General features: G+C 53.4%; 1 protein-coding gene across 1 annotated transcript in view; it reads left to right on the top strand.

The window, feature by feature from the left end:
* The window catches only part of LOC132808792 (uncharacterized), a 40463-nt gene that overhangs the window by 6323 nt on the left and 14919 nt on the right, over positions 1-19221 (top strand). The window contains exons 4-10 of the mRNA XM_060822246.1: positions 1045-1202; positions 1879-2012; positions 2407-2495; positions 3961-4085; positions 4964-5163; positions 10351-11187; positions 13074-13236. Coding sequence (XP_060678229.1) covers positions 1045-1202; positions 1879-2012; positions 2407-2495; positions 3961-4085; positions 4964-5163; positions 10351-11187; positions 13074-13236 — 1706 coding nt within the window. The remainder of the gene's footprint in view (positions 1-1044; positions 1203-1878; positions 2013-2406; positions 2496-3960; positions 4086-4963; positions 5164-10350; positions 11188-13073; positions 13237-19221) is intronic.

Genomic DNA, 19221 nt, shown 5'->3' on the forward strand with positions numbered 1-19221 from the left:
TCTCAGTCAGCCAGCAGACCTTTGCTGGAATAGTGACAAGTCCGAGGTCAGAGACAGCAAGGAGGAGCTACCTCCTCCTGATAGAATCATACAGTCCCTACAGTGTGGAAACAGGCCCATCAAGTCCACTCCAATCCTCCGAACTGTAGTCCACCCTGACTCGTTCCCCTACCGATATTTTTCCCCTGTCCAGTGGACATTATCTACACATCCCTGAACACTATGGGCAATTTATCATGGCCAATTCACCTAACCGGCACATCTTTGGACTGTGGGAGGAAACCAGAGCACCCAGAGTAAACCCACACAGACACGGGGAGAATGTGCAAACTCCGCACAGTCACCCAAGGTGGGAATCGAACCTGGGTCCCTGGCGCTGTGAGGCACACAGTGAGTAACCATGCCGTCCCTCTGACATGTGATCGCTGGATTAGAGAAAGGCAGTCAGCCAGGGTTCCTGCTCCTGATCCCTGTCCAGTGATCCCTGGGTTAGAGAGAAGGAGGGGGGAAATCAGCCAGGGTTCCTGCTCCTGATCCCTGTCCAGTGATCCCTGGGTTAGAGAGAAGGAGCGGGGAGATCAGCCAGGGTTCCTGCTCCTGATCACTGCTCAGTGATCCCTGGGTTAGAGAGAGAGAGAGAGAGAGAGGGGAAATCAGCCAGGGTTCCTGCTCCTGATCACTGCCCAGTGATCCCTGGGTTAGAGAGAAGGAGGGGGGGAAATCAGCCAGGGTTCCTGCTCCTGATCCCTGTCCAGTGGTCCCTGGGTTAGAGAGAGAGGGGAGATAGCAGAAGTTTGTAAGGTCTCAATGAATCTAGCAGTATTACAGGGCTGAATGGCCTCCCCTGTGCTAGCATAAATGGCTTCTTCCTGTTTTGTTGGAAGCAAACCAACAGGCCATATGGAACTGTGCTGTTCCTTTGGATTATTTCCACAGGACGGTGTCTGATTAGCTTTGGGTGACTAAACGGAATCTTTTGCTCAGACTCACCCTCACCCTTGTGAAGCATAGCAGCTGAAACCTTGCCTGCCCATCTCCACCCAGGTACATCCAGCGATTCCGACATGGCAAACCACTGAGCAGACAGCAGCGGGAACATGCTGCTGCTGGAATGGGCACAGAGGGGAGTGAGTTCTGGTGGCTGAAGCGTTCACCCCCAAACAGCTCAACACCAAAAGAGGAGACACACCCACACCACCCAGGTAACAGAGCAACTTTTACTGACAGTTACTTCAGCAAGGCGCAAATTAGACAACCATCAATCAATTCAATTCTGGTACGTAACTCCCTCCCGGGGAGCTGTTATTCTGTATGTAAACCACCCAGAACCCCACGATTAGATTCCAGTCTGTAACTCCCTCCCGGGTATCTGTTATTCTGTATATAAACCACCCCGAACCCCTCGATTAGATTCCAGGCTGTAACTCCCTCTCGGGATATCTGTTATTCTGTATATAAACCACCTCGAACCTCTCGATTCGATTCCAGTCTGTAACTCCCTCCGGGGGTATCTGTTATTCTGTATATAAACCACCCCGAAACCCTCGATTAGATTCCAGTCTGTAACTCCCTCCCGGGGTATCTGTTATTCTGTATATAAACCACCCCGAACCCCTCGATTAGATTCCAGTCTGTAACTCCCTCCCGGGGTATCCGTTATTCTGTATATAAACCACCCCGAACCCCTCGATTAGATTCCAGTCTGTTAACGAACATAACCCACTAGATGATATGCTTAGTAATGTTAAGAAGAGTCAGTTGTCAGAATAGCTGATTGCTGGAACCCTCCTGATTCGGTGGGTGATGGTGCTTTCCGGGCTAGAGCCTGGGGAGTTTCAGGTGAAAGATGATCTTTGCTGGTCCTGCTCTTGCCCACAGAAGCTCGTTCATTGGCCACTGAGGGAGGAGAATCCACCTGCTACTCTGCTCGGCAACAGGAACACTTACCTGCGAACATATCTCTGCCCAACATCCCCAGTCTGTCTTTAAGGAGAACTGGACTCTCATCAGGAGTGAGTATTCTTGTCAGTCTGCGCTGTGCTGTCAGGAGTTTCCCAGCTGTGGAAGGTGGTAGCGTCCTCGTGGTGTGTCCGTCTGTACTGTTGACAGAAACCTGCTGTATGTGGCACACAGCCCAGCAGTGTGTGTCTGTACTTAATGACCTAGGCTGGACGGCACACCTCAGATACCCATATGTTAGCAAGAAGATAATTCAAGCAAGCTTCCTGCTCCTGATCACTACCGCCAGGTTAGGCAGACAGGGGATATCCACTGGTGCGTGAACACTTCTCTGTCCCTTCTCGTTGGCAGCGGGAAGACTTATCCTGGCTGTGAGTGAGGTCAGTGGACATTAGTATACACCAGCTGGCTTCGGGTGAAGTCTCTAAACGGTATTTTGTTTTCCAGGGTGAACGATCAGATGTTTCCCAGCTGGAGCCCTTGGACCTGGAGACCATTCATCTCCAGGAAAGAGCAAATCACCTGCTGCAGCACAGGTAAGATGCTGAGTGATACCCTGAATAATGAGGGAGTGGGCACTGTCAGATGGTCAGTGCTGAGGGAGTGGGCACTGTCGGAGGGTCAGTGCTGAGGGAGTGCCACACTGTCAGAGGGTCAGTGCTGAGGGAGTGGGCACTGACGGAGGGTCAGTGCTGAGGGAGTGGGCACTGTCGGAAGGTCAGTGCTGAGGGAGCGCCGCACTGTCGGAGGGTCAGTGCTGAGGGAGCGCCACACTGTCGGAGGGTCAGTGCTGAGGGAGTGGGCACTGTCGGAGGGTCAGTGCTGAGGGAGTGGGCACTGTCGGAGGGTCAGTGCTGAGGGAGTGGGCACTGTCGGAGGGTCAGTGCTGAGGGAGTGGGCACTGTCAGAGGGTCAGTGCTGAGGGAGTGCCGCACTGTCAGAGGGTCAGTGCTGAGGGAGTGGGCACTGACGGAGGGTCAGTTCTGAGGGAGTGGGCACTGTCGGAGGGTCAGTGCTGAGGGAGTGGGCACTGTCGGAGGGTCAGTGCTGAGGGAGCGCCGCACTGTCGGAGGGTCAGTGCTGAGGGAGCGCCACACTGTCGGAGGGTCAGTGCTGAGGGAGCGCCGCACTGTCGGAGGGTCAGTGCTGAGGGAGTGGGCACTGTCGGAGGGTCAGTGCTGAGGGAGTGAGCACTGTCGAAGGGTCAGTGCTGAGGGAGTGGGCACTGTCGGAGGGTCAGTGCTGAGGGAGCGCCGCACTGTCGGAGGGTCAGTGCTGAGGGAGCGCCGCACTGTCGGAGGGTCAGTGCTGAGGGAGCGCCGCACTGTCGGAGGGTCAGTGCTGAGGGAGTGGGCACTGACGGAGGGTCAGCGGTGAGGGAGCGCCGCACTGTCGGAGGGTCAGTGCTGAGGGAGTGGGCACTGTCGGAGGATCAGTGCTGAGGGAGCGCCGCACTGTCGGAGGGTCAGTGCTGAGGGAGTGGGCACTGTCGGAGGGTCAGTGCTGAGGGAGTGGGCACTGTCGGAGGGTCAGTGCTGAGGGAGTGGGCACTGTGGGAGGGTCAATGCTGAGGGAAGGGGCACTGTGGGAGGGTCATTGCTGAGGGAGCGGGCACTGTCGGATGGTGAGAACGTCAGCAACATAGCATTAACTAAGGCATCATGTTTAACTTTATGTTGATATGATTTATGTTGATATGCCTCAGGCGACAACTGTATGGAGTTTGCACATTCTCCCCGTGTCTGCGTGAGTTTCTTCCGGGTGCTCCGGTTTCCTCCCACAGTCACAAAGATGTGCGGGTCAGGTGAATTGGCCAGGATAAATTGCCCGTAGTGTTTGGTAAGGGGTAAATGTAGGGGTATGGGTGGGTTGCGCTTCGGCGGGTCGGTGTGGACTTGTTGGGCCGAAGGGCCTGTTTCCACACTGTAAGTAATCTAATCTAATGATTGCTTGTATCCATTCTCTTGCCAATGACCTGTTTCTTTATTCCCTCCTGTTCAGTGAATCCTCGTGCAGTGGCCTTGTCCCTGTCAGTTCAGATGGTGTTGGATCTCCATCTATCTCTGATCACGTTGACGAAGTGGTGGGCTGTCCTGTCTCTGTCCCACTGACCGTGTCCACTGATGGTAAGCGCCCTGCATTTTGGAAACCTCATTTATTTATCATTCCAACCCTGTAGCTTCCTCAGTACTGACCCTCTGACAGTGCCCACTCCCTCAGCACTGACCCTCCGACAGTGCGGTGCTCCCTCAGCACTGACCCTCCGACAGTGCCCACTCCCTCAGCACTGGCCCTCCGACAGTGCCCACTCCCTCAGCACTGACCCTCCGACAGTGCCCACTCCCTCAGCACTGACCCTCCGACAGTGCGGTGCTCCCTCAGCACTGACCCTCCGACAGTGCCCACTCCCTCAGCACTGACCCTCTGACAGTGCGGTGCTCCCTCAGCACTGACCCTCCGACAGTGCCCACTCCCTCAGCGCTGACCCTCCGACAGTGCCCACTCCCTCAGCACTGACCTTCCCACAGTGCCCGCTCCCTCAGCACTGACCCTTCGAAAGTGCGGTGCTCCCTCAGCACTGACCCTCCGACAGTGCCCACTCCCTCAGCATTGACCCTCTGACAGTACCCTCTCCCTCAGCACTGACCCTCCGACAGTGCCCACTCCCTCAGCACTGACCCTCCGACAGTACCCTCTCCCTCAGCACTGACCCTCTGACAGTGCCCACTCCCTCAACACTGACCTTCCCACAGTGCCCACTCCCTCAGCACTGACCTTCCCACAGTGCCCACTCCCTCAGCACTGACCCTCTGACAGTGCGGCACTCCCTCAGCACTGACCCTCTGACAGTGCCCACTCCCTCAGCACTGACCCTCCGACAGTGCCCACTCCCTCAGCACTGGTCCATATCTGTTTGTGGACTTTGATTTGTATAGCTGTTTAAACTGCGTGTGGCGGCCATGGTTCTGACCCAGCTCTGTGTGGCTCCTTCTGCCCTCTCCAGGAGATAAAGATGTGAAACATATCAGCATGTGGTCTGATGGCCCCTCCCCCAGCTGCAAGCCCTCGTTCAGCACTCGCCCTGAAGACGATATTCTCTACCTGTGGCGTCTGCAAAGGAAGATGGAGGCAGCGAGAGTGGGCTCATGGGCCTTGCTAGCACAGAGGAAGTCACACTCCCCTCCATTCCACTTGGGCAGGCAGGTAAGAGGCTGGCTGTCCTGTCACTGCTTCTCCCAGTAATTGTGGAGAAACCCCTTCACAGACTGACCTGCCCAGGCTTGCCCTTTGTAGATTCCTCGAGTAAAAAATGAGGTCTGCAGATGCTGGAGATCACAGCTGAAAATGTGTTGCTGGTTAAAGCACAGCAGGTCAGGCAGCATCTCAGGAATAGGGAATTCGACGTTTCGGGCATAAGCCCTTCATCAGGAATAAGAGAGAGTAGCCAAGCAGGCTAAGATAAAAGGTAGGGAGGAGGGACTAGGGGGAGGGGCGATGGAGGTGGGATAGGTGGAAGGAGGTCAAGGTGAGGGTGATAGGCCGGAGTGGGGTGGGGGCGGAGAGGTCAGGAAGAAGATTGCAGGTTAGGAGGGTGGTGCTGAGTTGAGGGAACCGACTGAGACAAGGTGGGGGGAGGGGAAATGAGGAAACTGGAGAAATCTGAGTTCATCCCTTGTGGTTGGAGGGTTCCCAGGCGGAAGATGAGGCGCTCCTCCTCCAGCCGTCGTGTTGTTGTGTTCTGCCGGTGGAGGAGTCCAAGGACCTGCATGTCCGTGGTGGAGTGGGAGGGAGAGTTAAAGTGTTGAGCCACGGGGTGGTTGGGTTGGTTGGTCCGGGCGGCCCAGAGGTGTTCTCTGAAGCGTTCCGCAAGTAAGCGGCCTGTCTCCCCAATGTAGAGGAGGCCACATCGGGTGCAGCGGATGCAATAGATGATGTGTGTGAAGGTACAGGTGAACTTGTGGCGGATATGGAAGGATCCCTTGGGGCCTTGGAGGGAAGTGAGTGTGGAGGTGTGGGCGCAAGTTTTACATTTCTTGCGGTTGCAGGGGAAGGTGCCGGGAGTGGAGGTTGGGTTGGTGGGGTGTGTGGATCTGACGAGGGAGTCACGAAGGGAGTGGTCCTTGCGGAACGCTGATAGGGGAGGGGAGGGAAATATATCCTTGGTGGTGGGGTCCGTTTGGAGGTGGCGGAAATGACGGCAGATGATACGTTGTATGCGGAGGTTGGTGGGGTGGTAGGTGAGAACCAGTGGGGTTCTGTCTTGGTGGCGGTTGGAGGAGCGGGGCTCAAGGGCGGAGGAGCGGGAAGTGGAGGAGATGCGGTGGAGGGCATCGTCGACCACGTCTGGGGGGAATCTGCGGTCCTTGAAGAAGGAGGCCATCTGGGCTGTGCGGTGTTGGAACTGGTCCTCCTGGGAGCAGATGCGGTGGAGACGAAGGAATTGGGAATATGGGATGGAGTTTTTGCAGGGTGGGAGGAGGTGTAGTCCAGGTAGCTGTGGGAGTCAGTCGGTTTATAGTAGATGTCTGTGTTGAGTCGGTCGCCTGAGATAGAGATGGAAAGGTCTAGGAAGGGGAGGGAGGAGTCTGAGACAGTCCAGGTGAATTTCAGGTCGGGATGGAAGGTGTTGATAAAGTTGATGAACTGTTCAACCTCCTCGTGGGAGCACGAGGCAGCGCCGATACAGTCATCGATGTAGCGGAGGAAAAGGTGGGGGGTGGTGCCAGTGTAGTTGCGGAAGATGGACTGTTCCATATATCCTACGAAGAGACAGGCATAGCTGGGGCCCATGCGGGTGCCCATGGCAACTCCTTTAGTTTGGAGGAAGTGGGAGGATTGAAAAGAGAAGTTATTCAGGGTGAGGACCAGTTCAGTCAGTCGAAGGAGGGTGTCAGTGGAAGGGTACTGGTTGGTGCGGCGGGAAAGGAAGAAGCGGAGGGCTTTGAGTCCTTCGTGATGGGGGATGGAGGTGTAGAGGGACTGGATGTCCATCATGAAAATAAGGCGTTGGGGACCGGGGAAGCGAAAATCCTGGAGGAGGTGGAGGGCGTGGGTGGTGTCCCGAACGTAGGTGGGGAGTTGTTGGACTAAAGGGGACAGGACCGTGTCGAGGTATTGGGAGATGGGTTCGGTGGGGCAGGAGCAGGCTGAGACAATGGGTCGGCCGGGGCAGGCAGGTTTGTGGATTTTGGGCAGGAGGTAGAAACGGGCGGTGCGGGGTTGTGGGACTATGAGGTTGGAGGCGGTGGATGGGAGATCCCCTGAGGTGATGAGGTTATGGATGGTCTGGGAGATGATGGTTTGGTGGTGGGAGGTGGGGTAATGGTCAAGGGGGCAATAAGAGGAGGTGTCCGCGAGCTGGCGTTTGGCCTCAGCGGTATAAAGGTCGGTGCGCCAAACTACCACCGCGCCTCCCTTGTCTGCGGGTTTGATGGTGAGGTTGGGGTTGGAGCGGAGGGAGTGGAGGGCTGCACGTTCTGAGGGTGAGAGGTTGGAGTGGGTGAGAGGGGTGGACAGGTTGAGTCGGTTAATGTCACGGCGGCAGTTGGCTATAAAGAGATCGAGGGCAGGTAAGAGGCCAGCACGGGGTGTCCAGGTGGGTGGGGTGTGTTGGAGGTGGGAGAAGGGGTCGACAGAGGGTGGGCGGGATTCCTGCCCAGTCTCCTGCACAATGGCCCATACTTTCATTTCACTGGTTCCCAGATTCAAAACTGCAAATGTGTTGCTGGTCAAAGCACAGCAGGCCAGGCAGCATCTCAGGAATAGAGAATTCGACGTTTCGAGCATAAGCCCTTCATCAGGATTCCTGATGAAGGGCTTATGCTCGAAACGTCGAATTCTCTATTCCTGAGATGCTGCCTGGCCTGCTGTGCTTTGACCAGCAACACATTTGCAGCTGTGATCTCCAGCATCTGCAGACCTCATTTTTTACTCCCAGATTCAAAAGATCATCCTACATTTCCACCACAGCCAGTGGGTCACCATCACTAAACACATCTTCCCTCTGCCACCACTCTCAGCATTCTGCAGATTCTGTTATCTCGATCACACCCTTATCCATTTTGGGTACTTCCTTATTCCCCCCACCCCCACAATGGTACCTCCCCATGCAGTCAGAGAAGGTGTAACCCTGCTATAGGAAGGATGTTGTGAAACTTGAAAGGGTTCAGAAAAGATTTACAAGGATGTTGCCAGGGTTGGAGGATCTGAGCTACAGGGAGAGGCTGAACAGGCTGGGGCTGTTTTCCCTGGAGCGTCGGAGGCTGAGGGGTGACCTTATAGAGGTTTATAAAATCATGAGGGACATGGATAGGATAAATAAAGTCCTTTCCCTGGGGTCGGGCAGTCCAGAGCTATAGAGGGCATAGGTTTAGGGTGAGAGGGGAAAGATTTAAAAGGGATCTAAGGGGCAACATTTTCACCCAGAGGGTGGTACGTGTATGGAACGAGCTGCCAGAGGATGTGGTGGAGGCTGCTACAATGACAACATTTAAAAGATATCTGGCTGGGTATATGAATAGGAAGGGTTTGGAGGGATATGGGCCAAGTGCTGGCAAATGGGACTTGATTAGTTGAGGATATCTGGTCAGCATGGATGAGTTGGACCAAAGGATCTGTTTCTGTGCTGTAAACCTCCTTCCTTACTGTCCAAGGGCCCAGACACCCCTTCCAGGTGAAGCAGCATTTCAGTTGTACTACCCTCAGCTGAGTCGACTCCATTTGCTGCCCGTGGTGCAGTGTCCTTTACATCGGGTGAGACCAAACACAGACTGTGCAGCCCCTCCTCTCTGTCTGTCAGAATGATCCGAACCTGCCAGGTACTTCCCATTTCAGTAAACCATCCCCCCTCCCTTGGGGCGGTGGAAATATTTCCATCCCAGTCGTGTTGCAATGATTAATCTCCAATCTCCTCTCCATGCCCTCTCCCTCCCCCACTGCCTTGCTGATACTCATCCTCCCGAATATCTCTCCAATTTGCCCCCACCTTTTGAAAGCTCCTGTCGAATCTGCTCCCGCTGCCATTTTCGGCAGTGCCCCTTAGATCAGACCAACTCACTTTGTCAAGGAACACATTCTCCTCCACAGGTCTGACAGCATCTGTGGAGAGAAGGCAGGGTCACTGGACCCAAGACACTCACTGCGTCTTCTCTCCACAGATGTTGCTAGATCCGCTGAGTTTCTCCAGCAATTTTTGTCTTTGTTTCAAATTCTTCCCGTCTCCCCCCTCTGGGTCTTTTCCCGATTCTCTTCACTTTGTGTCCCTCTGCTGACTGACCATCCTGCCCCTGGAGACATTGTCTCCCTCGTCAACTCGATCAGCAACCACCCCCTCCCTGCTGATTTTGCAAGGCCCCGTTCAATCGCTTCCTGAACTTTCTCTGCTCCAAGGGGTGGATTCCAGCCTCTCCCGATCCCTCTCCATTTTATTTAAGACCACTTCACCCTGCAGTTGCACCTCTCCAAGGCTCCTCAGGCAACATCTTCCAAACCCACAGTCACTTCCACCTAGAAGGGCATGGGCAGCGAATACATGGGAACACCACCCCCCTGCAAGCTCCCCTCCGAGCCCCTCACCATCCTGACCCGGAAATGTCTTTTTCCTGTGTTCCCTTGTGGGCATCACTAGTTGGTCAGCATTTATTGCCAAACCCGAACTGCGGTTGAGCCATTTCAGAGGACACATCGCTGTGGGTCTGGAGTTACATGTAGGCCAGACCAGGTGAGGATGGCAGTTTCCTTCCCTGTAGACATTAGTGAGCCAGATGGGTTTATCTGATATTCGGCAGGGGATTCCCCAAAACGTATTTTAAATTGAATTCAAATTCCACCATCTGCCATGGCAGCATTCAAATCCAGGTCCCCAGAACATTCACTGGATGAGAAGTCTGACGATCGGTGTTCCTTCAGTGTCACTGGGTCAAAATCCTGGAACTCTTTCCCATTGTGTGTGCAGCCTCCTGTGATTCAGGAAGGCAGCTCCTCCAACACTTACTCCAGGAGCAACAAGGGACAGGCATTACATGCTGGTCCAGCACCACAGGCAAATAATGCAGCGCCAGAGACCCGGGTTCAATTCCCGCCTCGGTGTGGGGTTTGCACATTCTCCCCGTGTCTGTGTGGGTTTCCTCCGGGTGCTCCGGTTTCCTCCCACAGTCTAAAAATGTGCCGGTTAGGGTGGATTGTCCATGCTAAATTGCCAGTAGTGTTAGGTGCAGGGGTAAATGTAGGGGAACGGGTCTGGGTGGGTCGGTGTGGACCTGTTGGGCCGAAGGGCCTGCTTCCACAATGTAAGTAATCTAAATCTAAACGGCCCTGAGGTAGTCAGTGCCCGGAGACGGATGAAGCTGCAGCACAAACAGTCACTGAGTGAGAGGTGCTTTATTTTTCCAGATTACCAGGTCTGATGGGGACGTGAAAAAAGACAACTCAGTGGTCACAGGGTCATACCCTGAGGGAGGTTGGAGAGAGAGCGTGACACCGACCAGGAACCCCCAACATAGTCCAGGGAACAAAGCCGGGACTGGTGCTACCTGCCCCATGCCAATCCCGAGCGGAGCAGTGTGCCTGTCCGAGGACTGGACATGTCAACAGGCAGTCACAGGCGGTCAACGCTGTGATCCTCAGGTCGCGGAGAGGGAGCCAGCTCAGCGAGGAAGAGGTGAGAGTGGGCTCGCACACGGCCTGAGGTCAGCAATCGAAGGGCAAAGGTCAGCAGACTGTCCCTGCAGACAGCACGGCACTGATGAAGGAAGAGGTGAGAGTGGGCTCACGCACGGCCTGAGGTCAGCGATCGAAGGGCAAAGGTCAGCGGATGGCTATTCCAGACAGTGTGGCATGAGCAGAGGAAGGAGTTCAGAAGCAGTGTCTGGTGGCAAGGAGCAGGGACTGGAGCCTCTGCCTGAGGTCTGTGGAAGGGACTGCCCCCAGAGGGGTAGGCGAGCCCATCATCAGGGGCAAAGAGAAGCTGGATGGAGCTCGGGATTGGAGACCGGCAGCTGCCAGCCTCCTGTGTCCCTGCAGCCTCCGAATTTTCGCCAAGTGAGGCCATGGCAGCAGGACTCTCACCCATTGACTGGGAGCAGCGGCTCAGACACAGAACAGCAATTCTCCGAAGGTGAACACGACAGTGCATCACCCGAGAACTCAGCAACAAGGGGACAGCGTCAAGGGAAGCCTGCACCATCCCATCACCGTCAGCACGCAAACGTTCGGCAGGTGTTGGGACAGGTGCTGCCTTTAATCTTAACCATGTCACCAGATAGAGGGCTTCTCATCCTATGGAGGCCAGAGGCTCCCTCAGCACTGACCGTCCAACAGTGCCCACTCACTCAGCACTGACCCTCCGACAGTGGGGCCCTCCCTCAGCACTGACCCTCCGACAGTGCAGCACTCCCTCAGCACTGACCCTCCGACAGTGCCCACTCCCACAGCACTGACCCTCCGACAGTGCCCATTCCCTCAGCACTGACCCTCCGACAGTGCGGCACTCCCTCAGCACTGACCCTCCGACAGTGCGGCACTCCCTCAGCACTGACCCTTCGACAGTGCGGCACTCCCTCAGCATTGACCCTCCGACAGTGCCCACTCCCTCAGCACTGACCCTCCGACAGTGCCCATTCCCTCAGCACTGACCCTCCGACAGTGCGGCACTCCCTCAGCACTGACCCTCCGACAGAGCCCACTCCCACAGCACTGACCCTCTGACAGTGCCCATTCCCTCAGCACTGACCCTCCGACAGTGCGGCACTCCCTCAGCACTGACCCTCCGACAGTGCGGCACTCCCTCAGCACTGACCCTCCCACAGTGCCCACTCCCACAGCACTGACCCTATGACAGTGCCCATTCCCTCAGCACTGACCCTCCGACAGTGCTGTACTCCCTCAGCACTGACCCTCCGACAATGCGGCACTCCCTCAGCACTGACCCTCCCAAAGTGCAACACTCCCTCAGCACTGACCCGCAAACAGTGCCCACTCCCTCAGCACTGACCCTCCAAAAGTGCAGCGCTCCCTCAGCACTGACCCTCTGACAGTGCCCACTCCCTCGGCACTGACTCTCCGACAGTGCCCACTCCCTCAGCACTGACCCTCCCACAGTGCCCACTCCCCTCAGCACTGACCCTCTGACAGTGCCCACTCCCTCAGCACTGACCCTCCGACAGTGCTGTACTCCCTCAGCACTGACCCTCCGACAATGCGGCACTCCCTCAGCACTGACCCTCCCAAAGTGCAACACTCCCTCAGCACTGACCCGCAAACAGTGCCCACTCCCTCAGCACTGACCCTCCAAAAGTGCAGCGCTCCCTCAGCACTGACCCTCTGACAGTGCCCACTACCTCGGCACTGACTCTCCGACAGTGCCCACTCCCTCAGCACTGACCCTCCCACAGTGCCCACTTCCCTCAGCACTGACCCTCTGACAGTGCAACACTCCCCCAGCACTGACCCTGCCACAGTGCCCACTCCCTCAGCACTGACCCTCCCACGGTGCCCACTCCTTCAGCACTGACCCTCCGACAGTGCCCACTCCCTCAGCACTTACCCTCTGACAGTGCGGCATACCCTCAGCACTGACCCTCCGACAGTGCCCACTCCCTCAGCACTGACCCTCCGACAGTGCCCACTCCCTCAGCACTGACCCTCCGACAGTGCCCACTCCCTCAGCACTGACCCTCCGACAGTGCCCACGCCCTCAGCACTGAGCCTCAAACATTGCCCACTCCCTCAGCACTGACCCTCGAACAGTGCCCACTCCCTCAGCACTGAACCTCCGACAATGCGGCGCTTCCTCAGCACAGAACCTCCGACAGTGCCCACACCCTAAGCAGGGACCCTCCGACAGTGCGGCTCTCCCTCAGTAGTAACCCTCTGACAGTGCGGCTCTCCCTCAGTAGTAACTCTCTGACAGTGCAGCACTCACAACGCACTGACCGTCCGATACAGTGGCCGCTCCCTCATGACTGGTTCTCTGACAGTTGCGATGAAGTCTGTTCTTTATGAAATGTTCATTCATTATATAAGTTTCCGTCCCCTGGTCTGAGCGTAGTTCAATGAGTAATGTCCCTTGTCATGGTTGGGAGTTGGTGTAATCAGTGTGTTTCTCTGTGCCCAAGGTGGTCTCTGAGAGAATGTTCCCACGTTGCAAACCAAACCATCCGATCAGCAGCAAGCCGAACACAGTTGGCAGAGCCAGGGGCCATCGCCTACCACGCTCACCAGTGACTGATACTCGCCAGACACCAGATACTGTGACCAAACTGCTGAAAGACGCTGAAGGTAGCAACACTGCTCACCCATTATACACAGGGTAACGCTCACCCATTATACACAGGGTAACGCTCACCCCATTATACACAGGGTAACGCTCACCCATTATACACAGGGTAACGCTCACCCATTATACACAGGGTAACGCTCACCCATTATACACAGGGTAACGCTCACCCATTATACACAGGGTAACGCTCACCCATTATACACAGAGTAACCCTCACCCATTATACACAGGGTAACGCTCACCCATTATACACAGGGTAACCCTCACCCATTACACACAGGGTAACGCTCACCCCATTATACACAGGTTAAAGCTCGCCATTATACACTGGGTACAGCTCACCCATTATACACTGGGTACAGCTCACCCATTATACACAGGGTAACGCTCACCCATTATACACAGGGTAACGCTCACCCATTATACACAGGGTAACCCTCACCCATTATACACAGAGTAACGCTCACCCATTATACACAGGGTAACCCTCACCCATTATACACAGGGTAACCCTCACCCATTATACACAGGTTAACCCTCACCCATTATACACAGAGTAACGCTCACCCATTATACACAGGGTAACCCTCACCCATTATACACAGGGTAACCCTCACCCATTACACACAGGGTAACGCTCACCCCATTATACACAGGTTAAAGCTCGCCATTATACACTGGGTACAGCTCACCCATTATACACAGGGTAACGCTCACCCATTATACACAGGGTAACCCTCACCCATTATACACAGGGTAACCCTCACCCATTATACACAGGGTAACCCTCACCCCATTATACACAGGGTAACGCTCACCCCATTATACACAGGTTAAAGCTCGCCATTATACACAGGGTAACCCTCACCCATTATACACTGAGTACAGCTCACCCATTATACACAGGGTAACGCTCAACCCATTATGCACAGGGTAACCCTCACCCATTATGCACAGGGTAACGCTCACCCATTATACACAGGGTAACCCTCACCCATTATACACAAGGTAACCCTCACCCCATTATACACAGGGTAACGCTCACCCATTATACACAGGGTAACGCTCACCCATTATACACAGGGTAACGCTCACCCATTATACACAGGGTAACGCTCACCCATTATACACAGAGTAACCCTCACCCATTATACACAGGGTAACGCTCACCCATTATACACAGAGTAACCCTCACCCATTATACACAAGGTAACCCTCACCCATTATACACATGGTAACGCTCACCCATTATACACAGAGTAACGCTCACCCCATTATACACAGGGTAACGCTCACCCCATTATACACAGGTTAAAGCTCGCCATTATACACAGGGTAACCCTCACCCATTATACACTGGGTACAGCTCACCCATTATACACAGGGTAACGCTCACCCATTATACACAGGGTAACGCTCACCCATTATACACAGAGTAACGCTCACCCCATTATACACAGGGTAACGCTCACCCCATTATACACAGGTTAAAGCTCGCCATTATACACAGGGTAACCCTCACCCATTATACACTGGGTACAGCTCACCCATTATACACAGTGTAACCCTCACCCATTATACACAGGGTAACCCTCACCCATTATACACAGGGTAACCCTCACCCATGATACACAGGGTAACCCTCACCCATTATACACAGGGTAACCCTCACCCCATTATACACAGAGTAACCCTCACCCATTATACACAGGGTAACGCTCACCCATTATACACAGAGTAACCCTCACCCATTATACACAAGGTAACCCTCACCCATTATACACAGGGTAACGCTCACCCATTATACACAGAGTAACGCTCACCCCATTATACACAGGGTAACGCTCACCCCATTATACACAGGTTAAAGCTCGCCATTATACACAGGGTAACCCTCACCCATTATACACTGGGTACAGCTCACCCATTATACACAGTGTAACCCTCACCCATTATACACAGGGTAACCCTCACCCATTATACACAGGGTAACCCTCACCCATGATACACAGGGTAACCCTCACCCATTATACACAGGGTAACCCTCACCCCATTATACACAGGGTAACGCTCACCCATTATACACAGGGTAACGCTCACCCATTATACACAGGGTAACCCACACCCCATTATACACAGGGTAACGCTCACCCCATTATACACAGGGTAACGCTCACCCATTATACACAGGGTAACGCTCACCCATTATACACAGGGTAACGCTCACCCATTATACACAGGGTAACCCACACCCCATTATACACAGGGTAACGCTCACCCCATTATACACAGGGTAACGCTCACCCCATTATACACAGGGTAACGCTCACCCATTATACACAGGGTAACCCTCACCCATTATACACAGGGTAACCCTCACCCATTATACACAGGGTAACGCTCACCCATTATACACAGAGTAACGCTCACCCATTATACACAGGGTAACCCTCACCCATTTTACACAGGGTAACCCTCACCCATTATACACAGGGTAACGCTCACCCATTATACACAGAGTAACGCTCACCCATTATACACAGGGTAACCCTCACCCATTATACACAGGGTAACCCTCACCCATTATACACAGGGTAACGCTCACCCATTACACACAGGGTAACGCTCACCCCATTATACACAGGTTAAAGCTCGCCATTATACACTGGGTACAGCTCACCCATTATACACTGGGTACAGCTCACCCATTATACACAGGGTAACCCTCACCCATTATACACAGGGTAACCCTCACCCATTATACACAGAGTAACGCTCACCCATTATACACAGGGTAACCCTCACCCATTATACACAGGATAACCCTCACCCATTATACACAGGGTAACCCTCACCCATTACACACAGAGTAACGCTCACCCATTATACACAGGGTAACGCTCACCCATTATACACAGGGTAACCCTCACCCATTACACACAGGGTAACGCTCACCCCATTATACACAGGTTAAAGCTCGCCATTATACACTGGGTACAGCTCACCCATTATACACTGGGTAACGCTCACCCATTATACACAGGGTAACCCTCACCCATTATACACAGGGTAACCCTCACCCATTATACACAGGGTAACCCTCACCCATTATACACAGGGTAACCCTCACCCCATTATACACAGGGTAACGCTCACCCCATTATACACAGGTTAAAGCTCGCCATTATACACTGGGTACAGCTCACCCATTATACACTGGGTACAGCTCACCCATTATACACTGGGTACAGCTCACCCATTATACACAGGGTAACCCTCACCCATTATACACAGGGTAACCCTCACCCATTATACACAGAGTAACGCTCACCCATTATACACAGGGTAACCCTCACCCATTATACACAGGATAACCCTCACCCATTATACACAGGGTAACCCTCACCCATTACACACAGAGTAACGCTCACCCATTATACACAGGGTAACGCTCACCCATTATACACAGGGTAACCCTCACCCATTACACACAGGGTAACGCTCACCCCATTATACACAGGTTAAAGCTCGCCATTATACACTGGGTACAGCTCACCCATTATACACTGGGTAACGCTCACCCATTATACACAGGGTAACCCTCACCCATTATACACAGGGTAACCCTCACCCATTATACACAGGGTAACCCTCACCCCATTATACACAGGGTAACGCTCACCCCATTATACACAGGTTAAAGCTCGCCATTATACACAGGGTAACCCTCACCCATTATACACTGAGTACAGCTCACCCATTATACACAGGGTAACGCTCAACCCATTATGCACAGGGTAACCCTCACCCATTATGCACAGGGTAACGCTCACCCATTATACACAGGGTAACGCTCACCCATTATACACAAGGTAACCCTCACCCCATTATACACAGGGTAACGCTCACCCATTATACACAGGGTAACGCTCACTCATTATACACAGGGTAACGCTCACCCATTATACACAGGGTAACGCTCACCCATTATACACAGGGGAACGCTCACCCATGAGACACAGAGTAACCCTCACCCATTATACACAAGGTAACCCTCACCCATTATACACAGGGTAACGCTCACCCATTATACACAGAGTAACGCTCACCCCATTATACACAGGGTAACGCTCACCCCATTATACACAGGTTAAAGCTCGCCATTATACACAGGGTAACCCTCACCCATTATACACTGGGTACAGCTCACCCATTATACACAGGGTAACGCTCACCCATTATACACAGGGTAACCCTCACCCATTATACACAGGGTAACCCTCACCCATTATACACAGGGTAACGCTCACCCATTATACACAGGATAACGCTCACCCATTATACACAGGGTAACCCTCACCCATTATACACAGGTTAACCCTCACCCATTATACACAGGGTAACCCTCACCCATTATACACAGGGTAACCCTCACCCATTATACACAGGGTAACCCTCACCCATTATACACAGGGTAACCCTCACCCCATTATACACAGGGTAACGCTCACCCATTATACACAGGGTAACCCACACCCCATTATACACAGGGTAACGCTCACCCCATTATACACAGGGTAACGCTCACCCATTATACACAGGGTAACGCTCACCCATTATACACAGGGTAACGCTCACCCCATTATACACAGGGTAACGCTCACCCATTATACACAGGGTAACGCTCACCCATTATACACAGAGTAACGCTCACCCATTATACACAGGGTAACCCTCACGCATTATACACAGGGTAACACTCACCCATTATACACAGGGTAACGCTCACCCATTATACACAGAGTAACGCTCACCCATTATACACAGGGTAACGCTCACCCATTACACACAGGGTAACGCTCACCCCATTATACACAGGTTAAAGCTCGCCATTATACACTGGGTACAGCTCACCCATTATACACTGGGTACAGCTCACCCATTATACACTGGGTACAGCTCACCCATTATACACAGGGTAACCCTCACCCATTATACACAGGGTAACCCTCACCCATTATACACAGGGTAACCCTCACCCATTACACACAGGGTAACGCTCACCCCATTATACACAGGTTAAAGCTCGCCATTATACACTGGGTACAGCTCACCCATTATACACTGGGTACAGCTCACCCATTATACACTGGGTACAGCTCACCCATTATACACAGGGTAACCCTCACCCATTATACACAGAGTAACGCTCACCCATTATACACAGGGTAACCCTCACCCATTATACACAGGGTAACCCTCACCCATTATACACAGGGTAACCCTCACCCATTACACACAGGGTAACGCTCACCCCATTATACACAGGTTAAAGCTCGCCATTATACACTGGGTACAGCTCACCCATTATACACTGGGTACAGCTCACCCATTATACACAGGGTAACCCTCACCCATTATACACAGGGTAACCCTCACCCATTATACACAGGTTAACCCTCACCCATTATACACAGGGTAACGCTCACCCATTATACACAGGGTAACCCTCACCCATTATACACAGGGTAACCCTCACCCATTACACACAGGGTAACGCTCACCCCATTATACACAGGTTAAAGCTCGCCATTATACACTGGGTACAGCTCACCCATTATACACTGGGTACAGCTCACCCATTATACACTGGGTAACGCTCACCCATTATACACAGGGTAACCCTCACCCATTATACACAGGGTAACCCTCACCCATTATACACAGGGTAACGCTCACCCATTATACACAGAGTAACGCTCACCCATTATACACAGGGTAACCCTCACCCATTATACACAGGGTAACCCTCACCCATTATACACAGGGTAACGCTCACCCATTACACACAGGGTAACGCTCACCCCATTATACACAGGTTAAAGCTCGCCATTATACACTGGGTACAGCTCACCCATTATACACTGGGTACAGCTCACCCATTATACACAGGGTAACCCTCACCCATTATACACAGGGTAACC

This window comes from Hemiscyllium ocellatum (genome assembly GCF_020745735.1).
Source record: "Hemiscyllium ocellatum isolate sHemOce1 chromosome 38 unlocalized genomic scaffold, sHemOce1.pat.X.cur. SUPER_38_unloc_7, whole genome shotgun sequence".
Classification (NCBI taxonomy): Eukaryota; Metazoa; Chordata; class Chondrichthyes; order Orectolobiformes; family Hemiscylliidae; genus Hemiscyllium; species Hemiscyllium ocellatum.